Here is a 19,109-nt window from a genome sequence, read left to right on the forward strand (position 1 = left end):
GCGTTAAGGTGTTTTTTAATCATTAGGAGAGAGAGGAGAGAGAGAGAGAGAGAGAGCAACATGGTGAAGGTATAATGGGGGTCTATCTGAACGGAGGAAGGGAAGGGAGGAAGGAAGGAAAGACAGAGGAAAGGGAAGGGTGTGAGTGCTGGACTATTGAGGTATAGAGAGGGATGCGACACTTTCTTCTGTTAAATAACCTAAGCTCACCACCAAGAACCCCAGCCAAGCCAATAATGACCAGCCAGCCTTGGCAAGTCAGCCTCACCAGTAATGCCCGTTCTTCCTCCTTTTACCCCGCCGGCTATCACGGTAGGAAAAAGTACAGAATAATGGCCACTGACGTCACAAAAAAAGAACATTACGTGTTTTATACTCGTGAGCTACAGTGTGTACGTCTAGTAGTAAGGGAACTCTTCTTCGTGCTCGAGAAGAGAATATGAGTGAGTGAGTGAGTGAGTGCGTTGAGTGAGTGAGTGAGTGAGTGTGCCAAGTAAGATTCATAACTCATAAGAACGAAGGGTCATAAGTCACAGAAGGAAGGTTTAATGCTCTCATTATTTCCACCAGCAGTTGATAATCCATAAAACAGACGAAGGAGAGAAAACACCTGAATGAATTGATGCTTTACAGACAGCAACAGTTTTTTAATACACCCGAGGAATGTGGAAGTAAGTAAACAAAAGATTACGATAAGACGGCAGACGCATAATGAAAAGAGAGAGAGAGAGAGGCTTTCTTGATGAATTTGTAAACACGACACATGGCTGCTTTGAAAGAATTACCCTGGACTCTGAACGACGTCTCTCTCTCTCTCTCTCTCTCTCTCTCTCTCTCTCTCTCTCTCTCTCTCTCTCTCTCTCTCTCACACACACACCAGCAGGCTCTTGACGCCCTCACGTTAAACCACCTCGTAGTGCTACTAAACCACCCTGGCCCTCTCCCTAAACCACCCTGGCCCTCTCCCCTCTCTCATAAAACACCATCTATACCTTCTATCTCGTCCTATCTACAATTTTATCCCTTCTATCTGGTCTTATCTTCACTATCTTTCTCTTTCTTACGTTTTTTATTCTTTTCCTATCACTCATAATTCATTCCACTACTGTCTTAAGTTACTGTCCCTACCTCCTGACCCTTTCTATCTCTCTCCTCACCTTTCTTCCCTATTCCTCCATCCTCACCCTTCTTCATCCTATCTTCCTTCCTCCTCCCCCTTCTTCATCCTTCCTTCCTCCATCCTCACCCCCTCCCTTCTTCACCCTATCTTCCTCCTTCCATCCTTCCTTCCCTCTTTTCCATCTTCCTTCCCTTCACATCCTGTCGCCCCGCTGCCAACTTGCTTTATAAATCACTCCCTCCTTCCTCCCACCCCTCTTCTATTTCCCTCTTTATCATTTTAGAAATTTCCTCCAGTTTCTCTTTATCTCTTAGTAGTTCTCTCCAGCTCGCCCCCCCCCCCTACCCCTCTTTCCTTCCCTCCCTCTTTCACCTCTTGCCCACATGGAAGACCTCCCTTGGGCCTCTTACTCACAAACGCACCTTAAAAAATCACAACGATTATATATTTTTTTTTAATATAAGAACTAACAATAAATAAATCACAGCATCTCGTTTTCTTTTTAATATCTCATCAACTGTTATTCCAATCAAGACATTAAGTTCTATCCTAATTTCACCGTGAATTGGTGAGTTGTATTCTAAAAGCCCCAAACACAGCTAAAACATTATACACTCACTACACCTGACCTCTACAACCGTGACTCTCTTAAATACACCTCTACATAAACCGGAATAAGCGTATACAGGTACTTATCACGGGTAATTAGACAGGTACTTATCACAGGTAATTAGATGAGTGTCCTTGAGTGCCCCTCGAACACCATCTCTGTCACATACATACATACATACATACATACATACATACATACATACATACATACACTGGCGCCTTAACACAAACAGGAAGTAAGGCAATCATGAATGACACTCCTAACATAACACGTAGCAAGTTATCAATGGTATACCCGGAAACAAACACACGCACACACAACTTACACAAAGATAAAACAGCATCCTCACACACACACACACACACACACACACACAAAGACAGCATCCTCCACACACACACACAAAGATAAACAGCATCCTCACACACACACACACAAAGATAAACAGCATCCTCCACACACACACACACACACACACACAAACACACACACACACACACACACACACACACACACACACACAAAGATAAACAGCATCCTCACACACACTTACCATAACACAGCTTCCTAATGCATACTTGTTTTCAATATCTCTCATCACTTGATTCACAATATACCTTTTCTTTATCAGTTAAATGACACTTATTTGCTGGCAGGTTCTATCACTGGCCAGTCATCTTATATCTCAGTTCACTATATTCTTAATAATTTATCTTTCTAATTAACTTTTCACATTTTTTATAGTAAGTTAATTATTTAAATATATCAGTCCCCCCTAAGGATCTATTTCCGTCGATAGTAATTAGGAAAAATATAATTCACACGCACACTTGTCTGGCATCATGGTGTTCAGTGTTTACATTCACCGTGGCACTGTTTAGGGTATTGGGGGGTGGGGTGGGGGGGCAGTACAGAGCCTATACCCACCGGGGAGGCCTACCCAAGGGTATACCGGATAGGGTCAGTTCAATAAGTCGGGTGGTGGGCACTGTTTACGGGTAACACTATTTCACCATCATCACGGGTTATCTATAGTGACCGGATAACGACAATCGGATAACTATGTGGGTAAGGGGGGGGAGGGGTGAGTTAGAATAAGATCACCTCAAACTATGACCTTTTGTCCTCTCAATACCGGATAAGAAGAGTCAAATAATTAATAGATACACAGGTAGGCAAAGTCGAGTTACACGGATACGGACATTGAAGAGTTGGATGACTACACCTTCAGTTTATCAGGCGATGTTTAGTATACCGGCAAGTGAAAATCGGATAATAATGACGCTTAATGTATCTTCAACGTAACCGATTTATCTTGATAGACCGGATGGGTATGGTGGCGGGAGTACAGCACCTTGAGCGTGGGGTGTGTGTGAGAGGCGGGATAACGTGTGTAAGGGCGGGGAGGTGAAGTAGCGCGTGCGACCACCACTGTTGTTGCCCGCTGACTGCTTGCTGCTCCGCCTACAGTCCACCACCACCACCCATTTCTACCTCCCTCTCTCCCTCACCCTCTCTCTCTCTCTCTCTCTTTGTTTACCCTTTACTCATGACTTACTCTCTAACTTTATTTTCCCTTTACTCACGTCACGCCTCACACACTCACTTTCCTCCCTCACACACTCATATTGTTTACCCTTTACTCACGCCTCACACACTCACTTTCCTCCCTCACACACTCATATTGTTTACCCTTTACTCACCTCACGCCTCACACACTCACCGCTATTGAAATTTTCATAAAACTTTATTCAATCACTTGATAAATTGTGTCACCGCCACTTACCCTGATTCTCATCGCTCCTCTTCCTCACTCCCAGCCCCCCTTCCTCACTCCCAGCCCTCCTCCTGCCTCCCTTCCTCACTCCCAGCACCCCTGATCTCTCTCTCTCTCTCTCTCTCTCTCTCTCTCTCTCTCTCTCTCGTCCAGTCACGCTCCTCGGTCTTTAAATTCAACGCTCCTTAATCTCACTCACAACTCTTTCATTAAAACGCCCAAGTCACTAACAAGTTCACAATTAAACCTCATCGTAATGGTCGTTTGCGTCTCACCCAGTCATTAGCGTCTGTGTTGGCTAGTTCACACACACAAACACAGTCCCCCTCACGCTCCAAGAGAATCCTCCCCCTGTGTGTGTGTATGTGCGTGTGTGTGTGTGTGTGTGTGTGTGTGTGTGACCAAGTATACCCTGACATCTATACACTCACCTATAGTACATATTTATACACGATCGAGTATACCAAATATAGGCTCATATATCCCCCTGTATGCCCGTGGTCTCATCTATGCCCCACCAATACTCTGGAACACTGATGTATGCCCCATATGCCCCACTCCTCATGCTGGTATTCCCTCCTGGCCGTTCATGTGTAACCTGGTGTAAGGCCGCAACGTGATAATGTATATCCTGGTGTATACAAACATACCCCGGCGTAAATACCGTAAATACACCTCTGTACTTATTGATATACCGGTAATTAAGCGTATATTAACATACCATTATACACAAATCTATCCTTGTATATACTAAAATATTCCATCATACACTAATACATCACCGGGTGTATTAATTCATACATGCTAGTGTGTGCACATACCAAGTGGAGTATGCTAAGGCACGTCTTGAAGAGCCAGAGATGAGAGGCACATTCCCCGGACATAAAAAGTCACTGGGGAATGAGAGCATAAATTGAGGGCCTCCATCTGCATAACCAAGGCGGGTGTGCTTCCTGGCCAGACCACCCTCACCCACCCTCCCTCCCGCCCACACCCACCCTCCCTCCCGCCCACACCCGTCCTCCCTCCCGCCCACACCCACCCTCCCTCCCTCCCTCCCGCCCTCTTTATCGCTCATGATTGGACATTACTTACATCACTACATTAAAACGAAAAATGCCACCACACACACACACACACACACACACACACACACACACACACACACACACACACACACACACACACACACACACACACACACACACACACACACACACACACACACACACACACACACACACACACACACACACACACACACACACACGGGTCATTAAGGTGTTCAAACTAACTTAGGGCCGCTCTTGTCTCAGCTGTTGATACTGTCTTTGATATATGATGATGATGCGTCGACACCTGCTGTTGTCAGGGCCGGCAGCGAGGGGAGGTAGAGGTGCAGCAGCGAGGGGAGTGGGAGGGGAGGGAGGGTGCAGCAGCAGGGGAGGAGGAGGGGAGGGGGGAGGTGGGAGGGGACGGGAGTGGGACGGGAGGCGAGGGGAGGAGGACAGGAGGAGGTGGGCAGCAGAGAGGGAAGGAGGAGGGAGGAAGGAGTGTGGGAGGAACGTATAGTAGGGTTATGTAGTAGTGATGGGGATGAAGGAGGGATACTGTGAGTGTGTGGCACCGGGGAAAGGGAGAGGGAGAGGAGAGAGGGAGAGGGGAGGAGAGGAGGGCGATATAATAATGGGTGGACTAGAGAGGCTGGAGGCGAGAGAGAGAGAGAGAGAGAGAGAAAGGGTAGGTGACATAGCGACGAAGGAAGGAGAGGGAAGAAGGAAGTAAATATTGGTGGGAAATAATGGCGAGTGCAATAGAGGAATGCACGGGGGAGGGAAGGGGGGGGAAAGGGGGGAGGGGAGGGAGGGGGAGGATGGAGGGAGGATGCAGCAGGTGAGGTTCTCCGTCCACCTGTCTCCACCACCTCCTGAATGACCTGATTATGGGTGTCGTCTGCCTCGCCCCGCGGTGTTGGTGTGGCTGTTGGGTGTGTAGTGGTGTGGCTGTTGGGTGTGTGTAGTATAGTGTAGTATATAGCGTAGTGTAGTGTGTGTAGTGTGTAGTGTAGTGTAGTGTATAGTGTAGTGTGTAGTGTAGATGGTCCCCCCTCCAGAGTGACTTGAGCAACACCCTCACTCATGATTTATGCAACACACTTAAGAGACTTGTGTCGAAGGCCCTCAAGAGAGTTTTATCCAGCCATTTTTAAGCACGAGTCAATGGCCATCAGTCTTAAAGAAATAATAAGAAAAAAAAGGTAAAGTATACATTGTTACCAACTCCGGGACACTTCTCACGCATTGTTACCAACTCCGGGACACTTCTCACGCATTGTTACCAACTCCGGGACACTTCTCACGCATTGTTACCATTATTGTTTCGTCATCACAACGGATATACAAACAAGACAATCTTCCTTCCAAGAACAGGATAAGAGGATAGGAGGAGAGAAGAGGAGGAGGAGGAGACGAAGAACAACAACAACACCAAGAAGAAGAGGAACAAGAACAGCCAGAAAAAGAAGAACAAGAACAAGGTGAAGAAGAAGTAGGAAGAGGAGGTACAGATAATGAACAACTTCCCCCCAAACACCCGCGCTACCCCTAAGCATCACAAGGAGATAAGATTCCCGCCCTTTTCTCTGGGTTTAGTCCAATAATTTACTCACGGAGAAACTATTTTGGCCGCCCTTTAACTTGTCATCGAAAATTGTTGAATGAGGAAATAGTTTGTCGAGTATTTGTAAATAACGAATATCTCACTAACCAGCTCATGCCAAGACACCAATTCAGGGTGTGTGTGTGTGTGTGTGTGTGTGTGTGTGTGTGTGTGTGTGTGTGTCATACAGTTGTCATGTGGGCATTACAAAGTAGATATAAATTAATCTATCTGAACTCATATATCCTAACCTGACCTAATCAAACCATACCTAACTTAACCAAAAACCCAACTCAACCTAACCTTAACCTGGCCCAACCTAACTTAACCCAAACCTAACCTATCCTAACCTAACCTAACCTGACCTAATCAACCATACCCAACTTAACCAACCTAACCCTAACCTTAACTCCGGCCTAACCTAACGTAACCTGCTACCAAACCCAACCTAACCTAACCTAACCTGGCCTAACCTAACCTAACCTAACCTAACCTAAACCTAACCTAACCTTAACTCTGGCCTAACCTAACGTAACCTTATACCAAACCTATCCTATCCCATCCTAACCAAACCTAACCTGACCGAATCAAACCATACCTAACTTAACCTAAACCCAACCTAACCTTAACCTGGCCTAACCTAACGCAACCTTACCAAACCCAACCTAACCCAACCTTAACCTGGCCTAACCTAACTCAACCTAAACCTAACCTATCCTAACCTAACCTGACCTAATCAAACGATACCCAACTAACCTAAACCCTACTTATCCTAACCTAACCTAACCCAACTGGCCTAACCTAACTTAACCTAAACCCTAACCTATCCTAACCTAACCTTACCAAACCCAACTTAACCCTAACCTGGCTCCAACCTAACCTAACCCAACCTAAACCTAAACCTAACCTAACCTAACCCTAAACCTAACCTATCCTAACCTAACCCTATCCTATCTATCCTATCCCTATCCTATCTATCCTATCCTAACCTATCCTAACCCTAACCTAACCTAACCTAACCTAACCTAACCTAACCAAACCTAACCTAAGCAATGTCTTCCTTCCTGACCGACGTATATTTGGGTTTACTAATAAAATACAAAGAAATATCTTGTAAGGTCTACCGATGTCAGGTGTATAGGTAATTTGGGTTCATATAAACTCTGGGTAAGTGTAAGCTGTGTGTGTACGCTTAAAAATGAATTACTTGATGCAGGAAAATAATACAGCTTTATCGACCACAGAATTATCCCCATAATAAATGTTTTCCAATCTAGTGAAATAAAAAAAATGGAAAGAGGCGACACAAAATCTCTTAATTCACCTGAGGACATTAATCACTAAACAATGTTCCGCTAATACCAGGTTGTTTACGCCTGCCAGATATGTTAGCTATACCCTGCCTACACCAACCTGCTACGGAGCGACCACCTCAGAGCTGTACCTTCACTCATACTGCGCTAAGTACAATAGAAACACTCCTATATAAATCTTTCCCGACGATTGTCCCACTTTAGTATTTTCTTCCGACTACAACCTGACGATTAATTAAGCTTGGGGGAACCTCCAGGCACTAAAGGGTTACGTTTATGTATGGTACTACACACACACACACACACACACACACACACACACACACACACACACACACACACACACACACACACACACACACACACACACACACACACACACACACACACACACACACACAACACATTGAAAAGAAGAGACATTTTATCAGAAGGAAGGAAAAAAAACCCTGAAAACACAGAAGCTCTCAGAAATAGACAACATTTCCATAGAGATTATAAAGGATATACTAGATTAAGAGAGACAATAGTGGGAGAGACTGAGAGACACACACACGCCCCTCCCTCACACTGATGAAAGACACATGTTCAGCAGAATGATGAAGAGACATATTTATGTGAAAACCTCTCTCTCTCTCTCTCTCTCTCTCTCATAAATTATCTTTCCCTTACAATCCTCCCTCTCCTCCCACAATCCTCCCCATCTGTCCCTTTCCCTCCCACCGTCTCACAGCCCGACAGGAGAAGAATTAGGTGAGAAATATGGTCGTCCAGTCAATATCCATCTATCCTCACACATTTACTATTGTTCTGTTGGCCCCTAGTAACACACGAGAGAGAGAGAGAGAGAGAGAGAGAGAGAGAGAGAGAGAGAGAGGTATTCAAATAAGTGACACATCAAAGCCGCTGAACACGTGACGCTGACTAATGGTAATAAGCTTATATCAAATTATTAAAAAAGTCTTCAACACCAACACGCACAAGACGACTGCCTAGGAGGGGAGGAGGAGGAAGAGGGAGAGGGAAAGGAAGAGGAGGAGGGAGAGGGAAAGGAAGAGGAGGAGGGAGAGGGAAAGGAAGAGGAGGAGGAAGAGGAAGGACCTAAGCATTTCTCAACACACACAATAATCTTCCATCCAACAAACCTCTATTTAACGAACTATATAAAGCTGAAAGTCCGCTATATCAATGTGAAACCCCCTAATTAACGGATTATATGTAGAGAGAGATCCGATATAAGGAGGTTTTACTGTACGAGAAGACAGAAACGAGGGAAAAGAGACAGACGAAGACAGAACATGACGCCCGGAACTATTCATTCGCGCCGCTGGTTCTCCCCCGGGGCACACTCAGTTGACCCAGCTGTGCGGAGGGGAAGGCGATCAGTGACATATCAATTCCAACTGGGAACTAAACAAGCAACTACACTAACGACCCGGCTCTTAATTCAGCGGTACAATCAAGGCAATATATTTAAGATGCCCACTCCACATAGCAGCGGGGAGTGATTTTAAGGTATATTTAGCGGTAAACTATTTATACGTGACCTCCGTCCATGCCAGCCTGGGTGAGACCTAATTTTATCCAACGAGTATTGCAATTTCCAGCCAATTTAAATTCTCTTATAATTATTTACCATTTGCACGCTTACAAATATCATTCTAAATCTTCTTTCGTCGATCTTAAACTTTTGGGTGTGTAAATCATAGCAAAGTGTGTGTGTGTGTGTGTGTGTGTGTGTGTGTGTGTCCCTCCCTCACCCCCAACAAACAATAAACCCCACAATCGACCCCAAAAAATTCCTTAAATAAACAAACACTCACAACAATAAAATAACATATATTTTTTTTAATACCTCACATAACATTCATATATATTTACCTACACAAGACGCTGGGAAAAATAAACACACTACTTACCATTCTCTTCCGGGGAGACGTGGAGCCAGGTGACGGTCGCCCTCCTAGTGTCATCACAAGACCATCAAGGTAACAGATGTAATAATAGGCAGGGTGGACTAGCAAACTAATTAATCATATTTACCTGTACTGGATGTTAAAGATATGGAGAGGGGGGAGGTGAGGTGAGGGGAGGGAGGTGAAGGGGGGTAGGGGATGACAGCAAACCCAGGAACACACACCAGGTGAAATATATAAACAGGTTCAAAACACTCATCAACACAGGTACGACACGCGTCAACGTTAACGTACAATCAGAAATGTTCAAGGTGCATCCGAGTATCTAAAAAAAAAAAAATAAAATAAAAAAGTTAGAAATGTTATGCATAAAAAGAGTGGATAAAAATACATGGACTGGACATACCCACTAAGTACAACACCTGTGAACCTTCCTAGTGACGGTAACAGAAAATGATCGGTATAACTACAAACACCAGAACACAAAGACTCTTAAGTACATAGAACAGGACACGACTAAACTACGAGGAATAACAAACGACTGATTTAAAAGAAACAGGAAACGACAAGTGTGAGAACAAAAAACGACTGAAAAACTTTGGAGGAACAGAAAACGAATAAGAACAAGTAGTTACAAGAGACTTATAATGTTGGTAAAGAGTGAAGACGCTACTTATAAATACTGCACAGGATATGGAGCCAGATACTGTTACATGCTGTACTGAACATGTAACCAGCACAGAATAAACCTAACACATCTACCGTCACTCCCAGTAGCTCACCATCTTCCCTCTCACGTGTGGACACCATAAAGCTCTAACAGCAAAATGTTCCAGTGTCCCCTGTTGGTAACACTGAACTTGTCGACGACGCACCACCGTGGATTATTTAGCTGCCGTCGGGACTGGAACTTCCGCGCTGACACCACTGTTCTTCACGCACGGAACAAGACCCGCTGCTCTAGGTTACTGTGTGTAATATTCATCGTCACTGATTCTCACCAAACGTAATTAAAGAAGTCGCATTACAGTTACTCAGGTAACACATCGCTACAGCATTGTGTGTCGTTAATACGGGGGTTAAATATGACGGTCTGTTCCTCTCACAATGTGGCGGGAACATGTCCGATGACAAACAAAACGGGTGCGAGCACCAGCGTCCTGCACCCTGGCTAGTATCTTTCTATATTTCAAGCCTGTGAGAGCGTTTTTCCTCACTGGCTTACAATTTAAGGGAGAAGAGAGCACTGGGTCAAATGCTATTCCACTATTCTTCAGATTTTAAGAAAGTTGACATAACTACATCCGATTCTTACGGGTTTATGTTGAAACATCGGTGTCAGCGTCTGCATTTCAATTGTGCCAAGTTTCAGAAAGAGTTGTAATGATGACTGGTGCCCTGGTGACAGCTTTTTACAATACTGTACTTGAAACTTTAAGGTCACCACACTGGAACTCTTGATAAACTCGTGCCCCTACAACGGCTGGCCATGGAGTCCAATCCCAATAAGATAGCCACATCAAAATCTTACACACACGGTCAACACCAACTATGTATGAGGCCATGACAGGAGTTGTTAATGTTTTCAAGTTCTCTTAAAATACATATTATGTTACTGTAAACAGTGAACTGCTCGCTTACATTATTATGTTTAATTCGGTGATTCTCAGAACATGAATAATGCTACCTTTAAGTAGTCACTTATATCATTTTAAATCTCAACTATTGTTACTAAATTCTAATATATATATATATGTATATATATATATATATATATATATATATATATATATATATATATATATATATATATATATATATATATATATATATATATATATGAGGTAATTATAAAGAATTGAAAACACCATAAATAAAGGGGGAGAAGAACCGGGTGACGGAGAACTCATAGGCAGTTTTTAGAGCACAATGAAGTGACTAACACGGACACTTGTGTAACGTGAGCGAGGCCCTTGAGTAACAAGTCTCTACTTGTGATGTATCAACAGCTTCTCGTAGCTACTCACACCAATGGCTTACTTGGTACACATAAATTATTTTTATATTTTGAGAAGTTGCTACACATTAAACTGCCTCGAAGAGTGTCGAGAGAGGGAAAGTCTTAACCAGAGTACAAGAGTCCGTCCTTCTTCACTTGAGAGAGAAAAGAGAAAACCAAACTGAAGCAGAGAAAACGTGGCCGGCAGAGGAGCTCACCACGGCTGACTAAAGAGTTGCGAGTAGTCACCACAGGCTACTGGTTGCTGCTGCAGTTTTCAACGAACACGATGCAATATGAGAATCATTTCAATACTATTTGACTCTTATTGAAATATAGCTTCCATATACAAAGAACTTGTGTAATGAACCGTCCCTTCGGGTACAAATTAAACTAATTGATGCAACTCAACATGAGCGAAGGTTTGACAATATCAACATACTCTAGCATCAACAACCCACGCTGACCTCACCTAAAAGCCTAATTTGGGTGAGCAATACCAACAACAGCAGCAGCAGTAACGTGTTGTACCATTGTCCCAAAGAGAAGTGGGTTCTGGCAAGTATATCAAGTGCGTAGAGGCAAACGGAAAGCAAAAAAAAAAACTTGGCTGCAGGTGGAGGTAAATACACGGTAATAGAAGAAAATCTGTGGATCTAAAACGAAACATGTATAATGGTGCAGACCGCAGTACTGTCGCGGAGGTGTTACCACAAAGCCTCAGCAGCATTATTCGTGAGACTGTGGCGAAAGGAGCATTCATTAGCAGCGGGGAAGCAACAGCAACAGCAGCGGCAGCGGTGAAAGGGCCGGCAGCGATAATTTTCCCAAAGTAAGATGCGCCAGCCTGGTCTTGGTCAGCCAATCACAAAAAAGTACGTCACAGTTACATCATCTACGAGCTGGTTGTCGTACACTTGTCACTCATCCCTTAAGGAATCTTGTGAGGTATGGTTAGGGTAGAATCTATCCAGGTCTGGATTAGTTTGGGTTAAGTAAGGTTAGGTTAACTCTGGTTGAACAATTAAGTTAGATTACTACAGGAATTTGGGGATTGTAACATGATTGTGCACGGCCGAGGCGCGGATGACTCACTGTGACCTTCGTTGTGACTGGCTGACAGGCGCAACAAACGTGAGAAAAACGCTGTGGGTGCGCGTGGCCTCAAACAGGGGCGTATGGCGACCTCACCTGAGCACTTGTGGTAAGGAAAATTGGCGGACGAGAGCCGGGTGTGTTCGCCGGCTTCCCAGCGTGGGCGTGCTTGGCTTCTGCATCACCTGTCGTGTGAGAGACGTGTTGTCAAGCAGCCGCCACTACCCTACACAAACCCTGTCCCACACTGAACACCTCGCCGTGTGTTCTCTTCAGTACCCTGGCCTCGGTCAACACCTCAACACATAAGATGGAATGTACAGGTTCACAGTAACAACACAAACCTCCATTAGATAAACAGGGAACTTTATGTGGTACCTGCGGGAGCGATGCATTAATGTAACACAGTAACAGGCTCCCAGTTCCATTTGATTTAAGTGTTGGTGATCAGGCAGTCAGCCACAACTAAAACTATGAAGCATAACATGAAACAATCATTTTAATTAGTGTTCTTTCACACTTTATTTATAGCAAAAAGAACAAAATAAGTAAATAAATCATGTTGGCTACACCTAAGGCATCCTCCTCGCTGTTGTGTGAGCGGAGTAAAGCGCTGCATTAAGTCTACGGACACAGGCAGCCGAGTTTCAGTATCTCATCTTTTTGTGTTACTGGAGGTTATCAGCACAGACAGCCAATTAAAATAATCTGAATATATATTAAAAATAATTACATGGGTTGCTCGGTGATAAAAAAATAATAGAGAATACTTACAGGTTATGTGCGTGCCTGAGTAGCGTGGGCGGCGTTGAGTGTACTGGCGTGGCTGAGTGGGCGTGCGGGCGGGCAGGAGAGGAACCTCTGGAATTGGAGCCTGGCTCTTCACCACCACCACCACCACCACCGACACGCCGGGCGGTGCCACCTGTCGGGTCATAAGAGAACTACTCAGTGCCATCTGACATGAGTCATAGATAAGAGACAGGGGGAAAGATAACGTACGTGTGTGTGTGTGTGTGTGTGTGTGTGTGTGTGTGTGTGTGTGTGTGTGTGTGTGTGTGTGTGTGTGTCAGTGTGTGTGTGTGTGTGTGTGTGTACAGTGTGTTAGTGTGTGTGTGTGTCAGTGTGTGTCAGTGTGTGTCAGTGTGTGTGTGTTTAAGAAACTAAACCTAAACAAATTCTACCCACCTTATACAGTATCCTGAACATGTTCTCTTACACTCAAGTTAAAATGAAACTCAACTGAAGATGGAGGACATTTAACAATATATTACCTTGAATATTTTAATAAACTGTGGTATACTTAAAACCTTGATATAGCACTGAGTCGGGGCCCTGCCAATACATGACGGACACGCACGCGCACGCACACACATACACACACACACACACACACACACACACACACACACACACACACACACACACACACACACACACACACACACACATACCGCCACCTTCTGTAACTATAACACACAAAATATAGTGTTCCATCCATATAAGGTTCCCGCCACAACACATCAAGCGTGGACAACATTCTAAACGCCCTTCCTCTCTGACATGGCTGACCCGGTAATACCCTCGAGCACAGATGCTATGCCACCTGTCAACGCCACAACTCGAGGCTCCAATATTTATCAACATAGGATTAAATTTTGCAAAATCATTCGTCCTATTTTCTCGTATTCAACAGGACCTGGAGACTCATTAACCTCAATGACAAGGTGGTGTTCCATGCCGCTTATCAGTCATCATATTTAATGTAAGAGACGACCTATCACACACACACACACACACACACACACACACACACACACACACACACACACACACACACACACACACACACACACACACACACACACACACACACACACACACAAATAATGAAAGATATGAATTACTCTCTTTAAGGTAGAATCTCACAACATTCTGAACACTATTTTCGTCGTCATATTTATAGGTGTTTCGTTGTAAGATGAGACAATTAAAATAAACTAAACTAAAAAAGAATTCTCATATCTACAAGGAGGAAAATTTCACGTGCCAAATTTCTAAGAATCCAGAGCCGAGTTATGGAGAGGAAATGAGATGTCTTTCATGAAGGGAACTGTGGCTCTTCGTTCTTAAATTCTTCGCTGTAAAATATAACGTAAGACTTATATATCTACCTGACTTACGAGTTTTTTATCATTATTTATATATCTACCTGACTTACGAGTTTTTTATCATTATTTATATATCTACCTGACTTACGAGTATTTTAACACTATTTATATATCTACCTGACTTACGAGTTTTTTATCACTATTTATATATCTACCTGACTTACGAGTTTATTTTTTTACACTATTTATATATCTACCTGACTTACGAGTTTTTTAACACTATTTATATATCTACCTGACTTACGAGTTTATTTTTTTACACTATTTATATATCTACCTGACTTACGAGTTTTTCTAACTATTTATGTATCTACCTGACTTACGAGTTCACCATATTCTTCTCCCATAATTGGTATAGTGTCAGTATGATTTTGATAATACTTTCACACTATTTTTTGTGATAAGAGCTTAACCATTTCAGGGTCTCGTTCTACGTTTTAACTTACGACTGAACCTTCATCTAACGATCCTTGTAGACTCCGGCTCCCTTCCTTAGCCTTTTGGACATGTTATAATTGACGGTGTAATTATTTTTTGTTTTATCTCGCCAGTCTTTGATAATTAATCCACACCAGGAAGAATGTTTACCCTCTGATCTGTCTTCGGTCACTTATCTAAGGCAAAATACGAAAAATTTTATTCATCAAAATTTATTAAGGTTTTTGAAGAAATTACTCATTGGTATCGGGTTATGTGTAGTATAGTTAACACTTATCATAGGGGGAAATACAGGGTGTCCATAAATGATTACTCCTAAAAACAGTATGTTCTCATGCTTTAATCAGGGTAATCACTTACGGACATCCTGTATAACGTTAATAACACCTTTATACTCATTACTGCACGGAAGTATAGCACATCGGGATACAGGAGTCCTTGACCTTTTAATGACCATTCCTTGAAACTGACCCAAACTACTTCTCTATTCTTGCAGTATTGAGTGTTTCCAGAAAACACCGGCTGACACACACACAGCACTGGTGGACACTCATACAATATACACAAACTATACATACACAGAGGAGCTCCTGACAGTCTACCAGTGTTAGTTGAACTAGGGAGGCGTGACGGTGGTGGCGGGCTTCAGGTAGCGTCAGGAGGCTGCTGGGTGGGGAGGGGGTGGGGAGGGGGGGCTACAAGACTTCACATCCACGCAGCAAATGTCAACCATGACTCACCTGTGGCGCCTCACCCCCGGCTCATATATCGCCTGCCTCCACTCAGGTTCTCAATGACTCTCATGTAATGTTCTCCCCGTAAGAGGAGATAAGAGAACGGCTTCAATTACGTCACAGTCTAAGGCCAATTTTAAAACCAATTCGGAGGACGTATATAAGTCACAGCTTAATTAACTCGTTTAAATGTATTCAATCATCGCCAGTCGTGGGAAAGATATTCTCGTGTCTTGACAGCCAGAGCCCAGTTACTGTACATGACTCCACTACAGCCTGGCAGACACGACTTAAGACAGCTTCACGTGGACGGTAGCGCCGCCAGTCCTTCCACACTGAGGTATTAGGTATGAATATTGTCACGAGTCACCACCAACATAATATAAACTTTATGTCTAATGTAACGAGAATATCCCGGCGTCGTACTCACCTAGCTAGGAGATCCCGGCGTCGTACTCACCTAGCTAGGATATCTCGGCGTCGTACTCACCTAGCTAGGAGATCCCGGCGTCGTACTCACATAGCAACGAAATCCCAGCGTCGTACTCACCTAGCTAGGAGATCTCGGCGTCGTACTCACCTAGCTAGGAGATCCCGGCGTTGTACTCACCTAGCAACGAGATCCCGGCGTCATACTCACCTAGCTAGGAGATCCCGGCGTCGTACTCACCTAGCTAGGAGATCTCGGCGTTGTACTCACCTAGCGAAGCGTCGCGTGCGTGGTGGTGTGAGTCTGTTGAGGCGTCGCGGCTGCGGGAACGTGCGTGGCCACGCCCACGGGCGTTCTCAGGACGGGAGGTAGGCGTGGAGATGTCGTGAGGGGCGTGGGTGCCGTGGGCGTGGTCCATGGCCATGGGCGGCGCCCACGCAAGGCGCCCCGTCACGTCATGGGCGGTGTGGCGCCCATCCTCGCAGCCCCTCAACCCTCGAGCTACGGACCAGAGATCACCAACATTAACACCGAGGACACACACTGGTGGCCTCCTACCCGTAGCATCACACCTCGTCCTTTACTGCCAAACACTTCCTAAAAACTGATATAATAAATCTAACATGTTTTATAATTACTTATTTTAAAGTCTATCATCTTATTATCGTACACTTACAGTATGTTCTTAAAAGTAAAGTGAAACCTTTGGTAAAAAAGAAAAGAAGAAAAAAGAAAAGAAAAATCCAGCCAAAATTCTTTCTTAAAACAACGACATGTAAGGGTAGCAGCATGACATACTTCTCATTTAGTCTCACATTTCCCCCTCCCCTAGAAACGACAATGGAGATCCCCATTTTATCTTTAACCCTGATGTACAGTAACTGGTCTGCACGGTGTCACGTCCAAGCCTTCTAATAATCACTATAGTTCACCTCACAACACGAGTACTTCAGATCGTGGTCCTGAGCTACATAGATTTACATCACAGGAACCAAGTGCACAGTGAGAGAGTCTTGAAGGAATTAGACAAAGCTATACTAATGATAATGATAGTTAAGAAGAAGAACACGAAGAACAGGAAGAAGAACAAGAAGAACAAGAAGAAGAACAAGAAGATAATGAGAGTTAAAAAGAAGAAGAAGAAGAACAACAAGAAGAACAAGAGGAACAACAAGAAGAACAAGAAGAAGAAGAACAAGAAGATAATGAGTTAAAAAGAAGAAGAAGAAGAACAAGAACAAGAAGAACAAGAAGAAGGAAGAAAAGAAAGTGGAGGAAAAAAGAAGGAAGGAAAATGAAAAGAAGAAGGAGAAAGTCAGAGGTGGAGGAAGTACGATTAGTCTTAAAAAATATAATTCGTCTCTCCCTGCAGTGTGTATACATATATTTGAACACACACACACACACACACACACACACACACACACACACACACACGCACGCGCACACACGCACACACACGCACACGCACACACACACAAATGGGAATTACAATAACCGCTCCCCACTATTTCGTAAATTACTGTAACGAATAGCCACTGACAACAGCTCCACTCTCTCCATCAGCATCGGTCAGGAGCATATATGAGAAGTGAGGGTGGGTTGGTTTATGTTGGGACCCAGGTTATATTGGGTTATCTTAGATTGGAATTTGGGTTATGTTGGAAGCTGGAGTTATGTTGGGTTGGGTTATGTTGGGTTGGGTTATGTTGGGTTTGGATTATATTTGGGCTGGTTATGTTGGGTTGGGTTATGTTGGGTTGGGTTATATTGGTTGGGTTATGTTGGGTTGGCGGGTTATGTTGGGTTGCAGGTTGTTGGGTTGGGTTATGTTGGGTTGGGTTATGTTGGGTTGGGTTGTTGGGTTGGGTTATGTTGGGTTGGGTTATGTTGGGTTGGGTTATGTTGGTTGGGTTATGTTGGGTTGGGTTATGTTGGGTTGGGTTATGTTGGGTTGGGTTATGTTGGGTTGGGCTGGAAGTTACATTAGAATCAGAGAAAGAAGAAATAAACGGTAAAAGCTAAGGAAAAAATCGGTCAAAACCCTTGCGGTAGAAATGTAAGGATTACGGCGGGTTAGGTTAGATTAAACCCGACAAGCCACATAAAGCGCCAGTCCCTCACTTGTGGACCCAGTCGATGGTCCATCTGCTCACGGTGGTCGATGGTAAGGTTAATCGGCAAAAGCAAGACCCTGACCCACCACCGCTCCTTCCTGACCCACCACCACCAGCACCCTCCTTCTGACACCACCAACACCCTCTGCAGGCCACCACCCCTCCTTCCTGACCCTACCACCCTTCCCTGACCCACCACCACCAGCACCCCTCCCCTTCCCTAACCCACCACCAGCACACTCCCCCCACCACCATCTCATAATGACCATTTAACTGAAAGGAAAATTCCAAGTAGTTAAACAAAACAAGAACCCTCGAGTTTATTTATTTTTTCCCCAATTAAAATAACTACATACATTCTTTCCCTGTTTCCTTATTGTTTCCCTGTTATCATACTTTCCCTCTTATTCCTTCACTTTTTTATGTTTATCTCATATATAATTTCGTTGTTATAGTCGATTACCTAACTATAGTATCCATCTCTTATAAAACAGTATTGGTCGACCATTAAAGTTATCATACTCTATTGTGAACCAACCAGCAGACAGGTAGAGTCGATAACCAATTACCTGAGTTAAACCTCTATCTCTTTCTTTATCACATTACTCTTCTATCTCCTCTATTCCTTTCTTCCATCCCTCTATTACCTCTTCTTGTTCCCAGATTTTCTTTCTTTCGTTTATTTTGTTTTTTTATTTCTATTCTTCCTTCGTTTTAGTCTTCTATAT

General features: G+C 43.9%; 1 protein-coding gene across 1 annotated transcript; it reads right to left on the minus strand.

Moving 5' to 3' along the window:
• Window positions 1-12,586: 12,586 nt before the first annotated feature.
• Window positions 12,587-17,069, minus strand: LOC121860328. The gene is made up of 4 exons (XM_042357395.1): window positions 17,063-17,069; window positions 16,535-16,765; window positions 13,266-13,416; window positions 12,587-12,676 (listed from the first exon to the last, which is right to left on the minus strand). The coding sequence occupies exons 1-4, from the start codon at window positions 17,067-17,069 to the stop codon at window positions 12,673-12,675; spliced, it is 393 nt and encodes a 130-aa protein (XP_042213329.1). The 3' UTR covers window positions 12,587-12,672.
• Window positions 17,070-19,109: the final 2,040 nt, after the last annotated feature.

The sequence above is a fragment of the Homarus americanus genome, unplaced genomic scaffold, assembly GCF_018991925.1.
Source record: "Homarus americanus isolate GMGI-L3 unplaced genomic scaffold, GMGI_Hamer_2.0 scaffold10329, whole genome shotgun sequence".
In the NCBI taxonomy this organism is placed as follows: Eukaryota; Metazoa; Arthropoda; class Malacostraca; order Decapoda; family Nephropidae; genus Homarus; species Homarus americanus.

Excerpts from the sequence above, each read along its gene's own strand:
- LOC121860328 (XM_042357395.1), bottom strand. Across the intron at positions 13,417-16,534 it reads CGCACGCGACGCTTCGCTAG|GTGGCACCGCCCGGCGTGTC; the intron begins GTGAGTACAACG and ends ATGACCCGACAG.